This window comes from Corythoichthys intestinalis, chromosome 7 (genome assembly GCF_030265065.1).
Source record: "Corythoichthys intestinalis isolate RoL2023-P3 chromosome 7, ASM3026506v1, whole genome shotgun sequence".
Lineage (NCBI taxonomy): Eukaryota > Metazoa > Chordata > Actinopteri > Syngnathiformes > Syngnathidae > Corythoichthys > Corythoichthys intestinalis.
In genome coordinates this window covers 29909761-29923869 of record NC_080401.1, presented here as the reverse complement: position 1 = coordinate 29923869, position 14109 = coordinate 29909761, and the positions used below count along the sequence as shown (strand labels likewise).

General features: G+C 37.3%; 1 protein-coding gene across 1 annotated transcript in view; it reads left to right on the top strand.

The window, feature by feature from the left end:
• Positions 1-13019, top strand: part of LOC130918369 (ephrin type-B receptor 1-like) — a 157358-nt gene extending 144339 nt beyond the window's left edge. Inside the window, exons 18-20 of the mRNA XM_057840045.1 lie at positions 1171-1367; positions 1455-1613; positions 2628-13019. Of these exons, the coding sequence (XP_057696028.1) occupies positions 1171-1367; positions 1455-1613; positions 2628-2739 (468 nt within the window). The 3' untranslated portion in view covers positions 2740-13019. The remainder of the gene's footprint in view (positions 1-1170; positions 1368-1454; positions 1614-2627) is intronic.
• Positions 13020-14109: the final 1090 nt, after the last annotated feature.

Below are 14109 nucleotides of genomic sequence, written 5' to 3'. Positions count from 1 at the left end.
AGGCATGAATGTTGAAATCCAGGAATAAAATATAAAAATATTTTACTACAGGGGCTTCCTAATTTAACACGCTGCATACCAGGCTTGTTAATGTTTTCGCATTGTCAATTTAAAAGAAACAGTAAGTTCAAATTAATTTACCTGCTACTGTACGATGCCATCCAATTTGGATTGTCTCGCCAAATGAAACGATCCTCGTTTCAGTTTCAAAGATGACGTGTTGGCGCATGTGTAGCCTTGAGCACACACCTAATATTTTTGGGTAAACATTATCTTGTTTGTTCAAGTTGAAGTTTATTTTGATTAAAAATGGGGAAAGAGAGCTAATTTTTGCCAATTTAATACTGTTCACTTGCTTACCTAAATACTTTTAGTATAATTTATACAATTTATATGGATCATAATTACTACCAGCAAAAATCGTTTTTTATAGTGTGTGAGTTGGTTGGCAACCAGTTCAGAGTGTACCCAACCTCCTGCCCATAGTTAGCTAGGATTGGCTCTGGCACGTCCGCAACTCCCACAAGGATGAACGGTATAGACGAAGAGATACCGTATAGGCCAGAATATAAGATGGTGTTTTTTGCATTGAAATAAGACTGAAAAAGTGGGGGTCGTCTTATATACGCGGTCTAGACGTTATACCCATTCTCGACGCTAGATGGCGCCAGATATTATTGAAGCGATGTTCTGTCATGACAGATCTCAGCTACTCTCAAGTTTAACCAGTTTGCATTATTTTATTGCAATGTTTTGCCTTATTCAGATTTGTTTCAAGGCTACGGTTACAGTTAGACTTCACTTTGATGGTTAATGCAATATTGCAATTTGTTGTTTTATCACTACAGATTGCTTTATTTACATGTCAAAAACCAGAAGCCATTATTTTACGAATGTGTTTGCACTTTAGTTTACATATTTAAATGTTCAGATATTAGATTTGAATGAGGCAAAATAACATGCTTTTTCTCTCAAATATATTGTTATAATCATTTGTTTCAGATGTACTGTAATTATTTTCTGTATAAAGATTAATTTGGTGTTCAAAAAGTCTTTTTTCAAACTTGAGTCTTGAAAAAGAGTAGTCTTATGATCAGGACCGTCTTATATATATTTATATATACCAATACGGTATATGAAGGATTAATGAATAATATCACTATTTTCTAGGTGATAAATGCCATTGAGCAGAACTTCCGGCTGCCAGCTCCCATGGACTGTCCAACTGTTCTCCATCAGTTGATGTTGGACTGCTGGCAAAAAGACAGAAACGCTCGACCAAAGTTCCCCGATGTTGTCAACATGTTGGACAAAATGATCCGCAATCCTGCATCCCTCAAAGCTGGCACCAACAATGTTGTGCTAGGGTGAGAAGAAACTCAAAGGAAGTATGACACATTTCAAATGGCTTTAAAAATGTCTTTTATTGTACCTTCACATCTCTCCCCCACCAGTCCTTCCCATCATCCTTTGTTAGATCGCGGTGCTCCAGATCTGAGCCGTTTAAACTCTGTGGAGGAATGGCTGGCTGCACTTAAGATGACTCAGTACAGAGATTCCTTCCTGCGATCAGGCTTTACCTCTTTGCCACTCGTCACTCAGATCACTGCAGAGTATGTCGTCCCTCTTCTGCCTTTCTCTGCAGACATCTCACACTGATCCTATGCCAAGTGTGCATCTTGTTAGTTGGAGAGCTGGCAAGGAGGCTACTGGCTAGTCCACGAGTGCATCTGTCTGCCATTCAGAGCTATCCCCTAACTGCCTCCAAGCACCCATCCCTGTTCCCTTTTGTTATCATGCTGCAAACTGCCATCACACTAGATGAATTGCTCTATTTTCAACTTAATGATTACTTATTTGGTTTCCAGCGATGCTGTTATCAACTGCTTAAGATCATATTTCATGTGCTTGCTTCTCCTGCTGTTTGCAGTTATTTATTGTGTTGTTATTAGCATAATAATTGGGGAGTTGGAATAAGAGACAATACTACAGTTCACTTGATATACTGTAGAGCAGTTTTACAATAACTATTTACACTCATAATAATTAAAAAATGTGAAATATATCAATCATTTTAATTCATAATAGGTTTCCTCCTCCCCTAACAAGGTTTTCCCTTTCAGTGATATTAAATTCATGTGTTTACAACAGTATGTAGTCTACAATGTAGATGTAAAGAAAACTGGCAACCCTAAAGACAAACAGTCCGCTAGTCCCTCCCATTATCATTTGGTTACTGTGCTAATTATATATAATGTTTAGTCTTATGTTCTATTTACAGTATCCTATTTTAAAAAAGAAAACAACACACACTCACACACACACACTGCCGTAAGTAACCGCATCGCTGTACATTTTGCTTTGATACTGTAGAACTGATGAAGTGGTTGGGCTAATTACAGATGATGAGCGATCAAAATGGGAATGATGGATGTAGTCTGCCTTGCAGGCCTAAAACGAATAAGCAATACAGAAAATGGAACAATATACAGTATATGTCAAAGCTGATGTAAAGAGAGAGAGAGAAGATAGCCTGTGGTCAAATTTTTTTATCCTTCTCTAATGTTTATCAGGTATTTCTCTGACACTGCTATGCCTTATATGTATTTTATTCTGTGTTTTGTCAGAGATCTCCAGAGGATCGGAGTGTCTCTAGCTGGACACCAGAAGAAAATCCTTACAAGTGTTCAATCAATGAGGCATCATATCGATGACCAGTCTCCGACTGAATCTGTATAATCGAACATTCACATTGGTTGGTTTTTAAAGTGTTCAGGCAAGGCAGATGTACTCTAATTTTTCACGTGCGTATACAACCCATCCCTCTCCTCACCAATCACTGTTCAGAAGCAGCTCCTTTATTTAGCTGCCGAGATCGATTTCGACTTAATGCCTCACGGAAGTGATTAAATGCACATTTGCAAGAGCCAATGCAAGGTCAGCATGCTCTTTAAGTGGTGAAAAAATGACAAGTATCTGCTCTTTACAAGACCTGATCTGCTCTGACCTTATGGACTACGTTCATGAAAGCCCATTTCTACCCATCCATCAAGAAGGCAGCCTTTACCAACTTGACAGTTTGATTCAAGGACAGTTTGGCTGATGGCCCACCTTGAGTGGCCATCATATGGACACACTAAATTGGGCAAGGAGACATTTCTCGAAAATATATTGTGTCCAATAAACCTATGAAGTCGTTCTTGTGTTAAAAACAAAAAATATTTCAAAACACTACTACTACTTGAGTTCAGGAGAGCCCATGGTTAAGTGAGACTGTGACAATTTCATCTTCATATTGAAGAGACTGTACATATTATAATATGAGGTGTTTATTGCCTATCTACAAATTTCTTTCATGACTGTGATTGTGATTCGTGTTGTTCAAAAATTGCTTCTTTCCCATTTTGATGAAACTAAAGTCCAGAGTATCAACAAACATTTTTTTTTACATTTTCCTTGTTACAATCAGTAATCCCACAAGAAGATCACGTCTTCCATCCAAAGGGTTTGCAACACCTGCCCTACTTAGATAACGGATTTGAAGTACTAGAAACGATGGAATGTGTCTACATTGCAGTGAGTGCCCAGATTGTTGCCAGTAATCGGATTCTAAAAGGATTATTCATAAAAGCTTCATGCAAACATAACCATTTACAGAAAACAATACCAAAATGCTAATCCATTACGTTAGACAAGACAATTACTCTTTCAACTTCCAACTGTCACTTCTGGAAAGCCTAATTAAGTTTGTTGTCTCTTCCTGTTTTATTTTGTAATTGCCTTAATTCCTCCTCATTTCTGGCAACTTGCTCTTCCTCTGTGTTTCTTGATTGCCGTCCCACCCTGATTGTTTCCACCTGTTCGCCATTACTCTGTGTGTATGTCTAATCTGCCTCTCCCTTTGTCCTGTCACTTTGCTCGTCTCATCTGTATGTCAGAGCCTAGCCTAAGGGGCAGTTTACATGGTGACGCTGCGGCACCAAGACGCAGCAATTATGTTGCGCAATGGCTTCGCCGTTATCTGGTGACAGCGACAACAAAAGGCAAAGACGCAAACCTTTTATTCCGGGCTCCAAAGGGGAAGGATTCGATTGCGGGGCTTGCTTTGCAAAAGGAAAGCTCTCGCACCGATAACGTCAGCACTCGCACATGTCACTTTGGGCGTGCGCAGTGCTGCTATTACGGCTTTAATTTACTGTTTTTAATAATATATATTTTTTATATAAATACAGTGGTACCTCTACATTTGAAGTAATTCGTTCCAGGACCTTGTTTGTAAGTCGAAATGGTTGTATGTCGAGGAGGATTTTCCCATAAGAATACATTATATTTCAGTTCATTCCACAGCACGAAAACCTACACTAAATCCTTAATAAATACTGATTGTACTATTACAAATGGCAATTACACATAGCGAAACAAACAAACAAAAAAAAGAATAAAAATCGGAATGATAATATAATAATTAGGGCTGTCAAACGATTAAAATTTTTAATCAAGTTAATCACAGCATAAAAATTAATTAATCGTAATTAATCGCAATGAAAAACATCTCTAAAATTTGCCATATTTTCTGTAAATTATTATTGCAATGAAAAGATAAGACGGATGTATACATTCAACATACTGTACATAAATACTGTATTTGTTTATTATAACAATAAATCCACAAGTTAGCATTAACATTTTCAACATTCTTTCTGTGAAAGGGATCCACGGAAAGAAAGACTTGTAATTCTTAAAAGATAAATGTGAGTAAAAGTTACAGTAATTTTGATAGTTTGTATATTGTGACTAAATATTGCCATCTAGTGTATTTGTTGAGCTAAACGAAATGTTTGAATAGAGTTTGACCAGTGTCTGATTTTGCATTGCTATTTTTATTGGGAATGCCAGTTCTCTTTGCATTGAGCGCTTTTCTTTTTGTAAACATTTTTTTTTTTGAGAGAGATAGGAATATTATTTTTGTTGTGCTTTCTCTAAATGGTACTGTAGCGACTCAACTGCCAAAATGCATGATGGGAAGTTGGGCAACCATGACTGTCAGTGGTGGCTGCAAATGGTATATCTTCTCTGCGTTGTGTTCAATAAAAACAGGGTGTTAAGAAAACGCTCTTCTGTCATCCTTCCCCTCATCGCTTGCCACAATAGTTACAATTGTTGTGGAAGAGATGCCAAAGCTTACACCAATAAATAGCGCGGCTCCAATGAGTGCCTATGTCCACTCCACGCGCTTGTCTCTGCCTCTTAGCTCTCAATATACATAAAACGGCGCCAGTGTAGTTTGTCCGCGGCAATGCGTAAGTGGGTCGTTCCGCGCATGCGTTAAATGCGTCAAATATTTTACGTGATTAATTTTAAAAAATTATTACCGCCCGTTGATGCGATAATTTTGACAGCCCTAATAATAATAATACTAATAAATCCTGTAACAATGTAACGAATCGGGTTCTAATGTGGCGGGCGTTTTTTGCTGTACCTGAACGCACCGCGTAGCTGACGTGACGATAAACGTGACGTGAGATCGAGAGTGCTGTTCTATTTTACTTCCTCTTTTAATGTTTTGTTGCTGGCGTAAACTGTAGTGGACAGTAGGCGTGCTGTGTTGCACAAGTTGATGGAATAAATTGTTAGAAACCTGACAAAGCTTGCGATTTCTTTGGCAATATTATCACAATAATAACTGTCACCTTAACATCCTACGGTCGTATTGTCGAGTTCACTGATGCACACACCATGCTCATATTTTTCTCTCATCTTCATTTTAATGGTAAGCGTCACCTTTTCCTTTTTCCCCCACTTGCACCAACCTTCTTGGAAACAGTGTTGACTTCTCTCGCAAGAAAATCCGCTGTGCATCCGTCTTCCGGCAAAACAAAAAAACTGCGGCGCTGTCGTAAATCGTCGTATTTTGAGCATTTCGTCGGATTTAGAAACAAATGGCAAGTCAAATTTTACGTCGGATGCTGAAAAGATCGTGTGTCGAAGCTATCGTATGTCGAGGTACCACTGTATGTTTAATGTTTGCATTTTTGTGCCTCAAAAGAAAAATGCCATTGCTTGGCGTGGGCGGGTATGCTGTCTTCCGGTCTGAGGAGGTTGTTGGTGTTAAAGAAGTACATCATTGGCTGTTGCCTTGTAAATTTGCACTGCCCCCTAGGGCCTGGCATGAATGCTACATCGTTTTCGCGCTGAATTGCGACATCGTTCGAATGGAGACGGAACCAAATAAATGCACACGTGAAATTTGTCGTATTCTCGAAACGTCACCATGTAAACGGTGAGACTAGTTATTCCACACCATACCTAATCAAATATCCACAGACATTGTCTGTGGATATTTATATGTTTGTTACTTTGCATTTTGGTTAGGAGAACAGTTTTTCCTCTTACAAGTAAATTTTTAATTATATTTTTTAATACTTCATCCATTTAAACTTTAAACAATGGGACTTTTCTGAGTAGTGTGTTAGTTTTGTGACACCAACAGTCCAGAGTAGGCTTTGTTGGTCATGGAGCTGACTCTGCCCCATAGCATAATGCAATATCTTCTTGTTAACCCCATCAAACGTCTTTGTGACTGCAAAGGAGACTTGACATTTTTTGTCTGTTAAAAAGTGTGAAGTGACTAGTTTTAAAGAGGTTTTGTGTGTGCATTGCTGAAAATCTGGGTTTTGTCATGTGCCACTGACTGCGTTTACATGTATACGTTTATTCTGATACTTAGAGGTATCTCGCAACAACACTTGAAAATGACTTGTTGAAAAGGTTCAGTATTCACACCGTGACAACCGAACTTTCTGAGTCGTATCACTTGGACAAAAGGCATACTCATTGATTGGTCAAATTTAGATGAGGAAATACCTCCTTCCTGGGAATGGAGGGAGCTGTGACGCTGCACGTAATGTAGCATAAGCACACCCTGCTCCGCTTGCATTCACAATCGAAGCAGGGTGCACTTGCACGATTTTTGAGTGGACCAGAGTTTGTTTGGTCCGAACTACAGTTCGGATACATGTTCACATTTATAAAACGAAGCAGACAATCTGAGAAAAACAACTCCTGTCTGTTTAAAAAGGACCAAACAGCGCTAGTGTGAATGCGCCCGAAAAGTGTGATTGAAATAAAAATGCTTCATGTACACACCCCTTTTGTAAATATTCTGACCACATCATGGCCATTCCGATCAAGTTTTTACTCTGAACGAAATGGGTGGTTTATGTCTGTTTATAATCCATTCATTCGGCTTGAAAACACACAGAAAATACGGTCTCAGTATACGCATTTGTTATTCCCAGAAGCTAGTAGAAGCAGAGCAACCGAAAGACATGGTGGGCGCAAGACTGAACCTGAGGTCTGCTTCCAAGACAAATACTTTGCTTGAGATATTAAAAGATCTTAAAATTATTTTAAAACTTGGTGGTAGAAAAATGGGGAAAATATGCAACATAACACCAACATTTATAATAGAAATGGGTGGAGTTTGTTGTTTTATCTGGTTTGTTTTGTTGGCACAATTTGTTAGGGCTTCTTCTTGTACTACTACTACAGTATATTTGGTTAATCTGGGCATGTCGAAATAATTTGTTTCGACCGAAAGTGTGATGTATGAACACACAAGTCCTAATTGGATCAATATTTTAGTTTCCATGTAAACGAAGTCACTGTTCTTCGCAGCTTTTGGTCATTTCTTTATGAGCGTGATAATGTTTTGCAAATTTTTGACTCACTCCATTTTTCCACTCAACTCTAGAAAATATTGAGTGATTCTTGAAAGTTACATAGACTGAGAACTTCAGTGGTCCGTCTCTTCTGAGGAAACAAATCCTGCATTGGTTCAAGGGTTTACTAACAATTTGAAATAAGGTACCAATAAGCTCACAAAAATTATGTAGAGCATTGTGACTTGCTTGTTTTTCTCTCTTTAAAACATTAATTTTCAATGAACCTACGTATGTCACAGTGATGTTGACATAAAACAAGGGCAATATTTTTGCTTTCATAGAAGTAACAGAATATCTCAGGAATATGGTGGGTGAGTTTTGTTGGAGTGGAAATGTGATCTTTAATTGGTAATTCCTGCTCTTTTAATAATGCAGCTTGAAAATTTTCAGATTCCATCAATCCACCTAAACACCCACAAAACAAGTCTTTTGCCTTTGACTTTAAGGCAGAATTGATACTTTAGGGCTTTACCAAAACTCCTTATATTTCTTTTCTTTCCACAAGTCTTAAAATAGCACAAAACAACATTTTTGAATGACATTTTAATTTTCGCAGTTTTACTGAAGCCAATAGTTGATCTGCTTTCATGAATGTCAAAAATTTAAAAGTTACAAAAATGATAGCTGCAAGCCAAAATATAATTTATTCAATGGACTAAGTACATAACCATATTAAATCATCTGTACTATATTACAGAATTACTCGCAGAAAAAAGTTCAAACAACTCATACCAGGATTTGTGAACTGAATAACAAAAAAAAAGTAACAATATTAATAATTAAATTAATGAAACAGCTTTTTTTCTTACAACTTACAATTAAATTTTAATGAAAATGTCATGCACAAGAGCGTGGGTTTGGTCTCGACATTGGTAGGGACGCTACAACAGCATAACCTGCACGTATTATACATTTTTTGCTTGGGACAAGACATTAATAACACCAAACAGATTAGGTGAACCAGGGTCAGGGCAACATTTCACACGAATATGCTGATGCGTTTCCTATGTAAAAATGAAAAAAGTTAAAATTATTTGCATGGGAGAAAGTCCTTTTTCAAAATAGGGTAATTCCCCATTGCTTCATATAAAGGAAATTTACAGTGGTTGTTTTTTGGGGGTGCGGGGGGAGATACTACTTAACCTATACATGGAACTACTTCTTGGCCTACATTGTCCTTCACCACAAGAGTAATACAACTCAATTGGTTGTCTCTTTCATCTGCTTTTCCCTGATTTTCATCTCTAAAGTGCAATTATGGAAAAACAATTCTCAGTCAGGATTAAACTTTTTATCTTGATTATGATTAATGTACGATTATCTCAAAATAGTGTCTGCATAAGCTGCAAATAAAAATGTTTTTAAATAAATAATGTAGAAAACAAATGAATTCATTTTAATTAATTAATGACTGCACTAATAGGTATTTGGTTTCAAAAGTGTAAAGTCACAAGATGCTCTAGCTTTCTTTCCTCTTAAACCAGGATGTTTACAATAAGAAAAGAAGCAGCATGTGTATTTTTTTGACTATCAACACTTTCCTGTGAAACACAGACTGTGTCCTGGGACCTCTCCTTTACTAATTAGCGTCTTGCTCACGCTTTGCTGGATCTATAGTTACCAGGATAGTTCACTACATTTCAATTCAGTACAATTAACCATAACAATCGAAAAGACACTGCAAATTTATAATTAGACCATGAATCAGATAGCTATTTTTCTTATTTCATGAAATCTGAGTCAAATTTACTTGAAGCACTGGCAGATAATCATTTATTTCTCGTAGATTTTTACTGAAAACAAGGGAATTTAACTCGTTTTGAGGAAGTGTATTTTTGCAGTGTACTTGAGTTTCGCAGATTAACAAATTCACAGTTTAATTGCTATGCTATGCTAATCTGATGCAAATCGGACTGTCAGTAGCAAAATTAAGGGGCGTGTTTGCCACCATCCACAATATTGACGTCCGTTTACATTACTTAACAGTGGCTGCTGCTGCTGCTGCTGGTAGCCGAAAATCACTCCTAATATCCCTCCTCCTCAAAGTGGGAGGAGGAGGCGGCACGTATTTCCGTCAAGGTTGGGTTGGGTGTGTGCATTTGTGTTGGGAGGGAGAGTAACAAGAGGGTCTAGTCATCAGCTAATCAAACGTGCGTTTGATGGGGGGGGAATGGACTGGTACATTCAGCAAGAAAAAGAGGTAAATATAAATCTGAACATAAGAATAATTCATTTAATAATAGTAGGGTCAACTCTATCCATACAACATATGGAAAGACAGTCTAAATGACCTATACAACTGATGCCATGATATAATGCAAATAAGATTGCTTAAAAGCTGTTGGGGACAATTTCAGCCTCCTGTAAAGTTTTTTTTTTTGTCCGTACCGTCCCTATGCAAACCTACGCCCTTGGTCATGCACCTTAAATTTTAGTGTAAACCCAACCCAGCACATATTGTACTTAAATGTTATTTTTGGAAAATAACATTTTAAGTTTTAATGCCTGATTTCCAGAAATTTTTGCGGATTGATGATTGACATTTGAAGATGTTGTTGTTACTTTTGCTGTTGTATAACAGCACGTTTGACCCGAAATATATAGGAACTCAAAAACTACCTCTTAATGCAAAACTAGATGAGAATGAGAATGCTTTATTTTGGACATGATAAAATAAAAGTAATAAACAAACAAAAACAAAACAAAAAAATTAGACATACCAATTATAATACTTGAGATAACAGCAACAATATTTAAGACAATAATAGTAATAATAATAAATATTAGAATTTATTCATTGTGTCCAAAAAGGAGTAGGATGAAGCATTTGCTTATTAAAACCTACCCCCCTTTTCTATTCCTCAATAATATCAGTCCGCCCTATTTAATTAGGCCTCATATCAACAAAGAAATAATGCAACCATATACATAAGATGCAAGACAAAATAAAAATAAAATGAAATAAAAAGTACCAGCCAATAACAGATATGTGAAAACCCCCTATATTATAACCCTTCCTCTTCCCTATACCCTGTGAAAACCATGTGTTTGTACCACTTCCTAAACTGGGTCATGCTTGGACATTGCTTGAGCCCCTCATCTAACTTATTCCACTGCTTTACTCCACGAACAGAAACACAAAAGCTTTTTAATGTAGTCCGCACTCTCTGATGCTGTAAGTGAAGCTCCCCTCTCAAACTGTAATGACCTTCTCTGTTAGAAAACAACTTCTGTATATTGCCAGGAAGTAACATGTGGATGACCTCATACATGAGCTGAGCTGTTTGAAAATGAACCAAGTCCGTGAGTTTTAAAGTTCTGGATTTTAAAAATAATATATTAGTATGATCCCTATAACCAGCATTATGTATTATTTGTATGGCTCTTTTTTGCAAAATGGATAGTGAATTTATTGTACATTTATAAGTATTACCCCAGAGCAGTAAAGAATGTGGAGTGATTTATTATCAAGAATGTGTTTTGCTTTATTCAGAACTGAAATGCTTCTTGCTAATTTACTTTGTATATGTTTTACATGAGCTTTCCAGTTAACCTTGTCATCAATTACAACGCCAAGAAACTTATTTTCATGGACCCTTTCAATATTCACCCCATCTATCTGTATCTGTACTAGACTAGATTTATTGTGGCTGCTAAATAACATAAATTTAGTTTTACTTAAGTTCAATGATAATTTGTTTCTATCAAACCATGCTTTCAGTTTACAAATCTCATCAGAAACCCTCCCCAGGAGTTCATGTAAGTCCCCCCAAGAGCAAAAGATTGTTATGATCGTGGGCTGAGAACCCTCAAAACAGGCACGAGAGATAACGAGGATCTGAGTTTATTGTAGCAGCAGTTTATTGTTCACAGGGCTGTGGAGTCTGGCGTGAAGATTCCGGGCAAAGGTACCAATAACAAGAGGCGTAGGCAAGATCCTGGAACAAAGCAAATAAGTCGATGATCAGTTGAGTCCACATAGAAATATTCAAAACGTGAGCGGGCACTAACAGTGAACTGAAAGAGGCGATCCAGCGACGTGGTGGAGCTCTGGCTGGCTTATGTAGGCTGTTAATGATGATTGCAGACAGCTGCCAACGCTCCACCCGTCAGGTGCTGATCCTAATTGAATGACAGACACTTGCCTAGCCCGGGGCGTGACAAAGATACTTGTGTTATCTGCAAAAAAAAAAAACTAATTTTAGTTTGCTTGAAACTTTGTATATGTCATTTATGTAAAGAATAAACAGTTTTGGACCTAACACTGAACCCTGAGGGACGCCACAAGCAATCTCCAAGCATGATGATGCATAGTCACCCAACTTCACAAAATAGATAATGATGAATGCTCTGGGGCTTGCAACTGCCCTTTGCTCTGGAGTTAATATGATGGTCTGCAATTTAATCTTCCAAAGGCAATATAGTCAAACAGTCGTACAGTACTTGTAAAACTGATACAGCCCACAGGCATATCTGCACTCAACATAATTGCCTAAATTAGTCACTTGATGCCAGTCAGAGATTATCGGGTGCATAAAGTTGCTGATACTCACTAAATCAGATGTATATGCATAATATTTTTCAAATGGCAGAACTCCCAACAGTTCAGAGTCAAGATAAACAGTGGCAGTAAAGTCCAATTGATGTCATTCAATCAGGTAGTCAGATCACAAGGTCAAAGAGGGCTCTTGTACGTCCCCTAAAACTTGTTAGGTGGATACACTGTAGGGCCTGTTGATGACTGCCTCCTCACCTCAAGTAAGCTTGATAGCTCACTAGAGGGATCGAGTGCATGAATGCCCACTGATGTCATGAGCACCAGAGGCTCCAGGGTCTAAATAAATGAAATTACAGCAACTGGTCCAGAATCCTTCACATCAGCCTGCTGTTTTATGCTGAAAGCCAATAATGGACTGTCTTCGTTTTGAAGTGTTTTATTTCACAGTGTTTTAAGAAAATGCCAGCATGAATTAACATGCGCTCTGGAAGTGTTTTATCCTCTCAATTATTTATTCCGTGTGTGCTATTTATTGTAAGCTGTCAAACTATCAAGGATGCGCTGACACTTGATTTCTAGTTAAAAAGAAAACAGACAGTCTGTCTTCATGTTAACCCTACAATACAGTTTTAAGTGTAACTGATAATTCAGTCAAAGCATCTGCTGTAATTTATAAAAAAAACTGTACTTTCATGGGTGGAAAGGCAAGCATGTATATTATTGGGGAGGGGGGTGGATGTGTGTGGCTGTATTATACTTCATGTGTGATGTTCAGTGTCATTAAAATATGTTCGGCAAGTGTGAAAGTATGTTGATGTCATCTTTTGGAAGCATACTATTAAAATGCACTGTTACATAATAAAAGGAGACAACTGTCATTTTAAAGATTTTATTCATTATTAATGTCTAGCAAACAATAATAATAAACAGCTACTGTATGATTTTCAAACTATAACTAAGGTGCCCATGAAGTGCAAAACACAACGACAGATGAGAAAACACAACAACAACAAAAAAACAACAAATCAAAAATCACAACGGTAGATCAGAACACACATCGACAAATCAGTAAGCGCAATGACAAATCAAAAAACAAAATAAAGGAACAAAAAGCAATACGATATTAACTGTGCAGCGCTGCCTGGCCAAATTCATGTCATTTTACGGCTAGGCCTGCTATATTTCCTCATTTCAAGAATGAGTGAACCTTTTACTGAGCTGACCAATTCCTCATCTCTTCAGGTAAAGATGAGCTATGCGAACAAACATACAACCTTTAACACTAATGGAATAAAGCCTTTTCATTGGGTGCGAAAGAAACAAAATTTGCTGAATGACACTTAATGACATCTCTCATAAATAGAGATGTTCGATCGGGTCCGATCACGTCATTTTCAAAGTATCGGAATCGGCAAAAAAATATCGGCCATGCCTTTTTTAAATATATATATATATATATATTTTTTTTTTTAAAATTAAATCGTTTTCTAATTGTATTTAACGTTACAGACATAATATGTTACTCACCCAGAGTCTTTAGTTTAGTCTTAAGGTAGGGTTGTCAAATTTATCCCAATAACGGCAGAAATTAATTTTTAAAAAATGTATCACGTTAAAATATTTAACGCAATTAATGCATGCTATGCACGACCCACTCACGCATTGTCGCGCTCAATCTGTAATGGCGCCATTTTACTTGTATAGAGAGATAAAAGGCAGCGTAAAATGAGTAGAGTGAAATTTGGCAGCCTTTGGAGCCTTTTTTTAATTGGCTAAAGCCTTACAATCCCTCACCCTACGATTAGAAATATTATGGGAAGCAATGTGGGGAAGCAAGGTAGCACTTGATCTTTTTCTTAACACCTTATGTTATTTGCCAACGCAGAG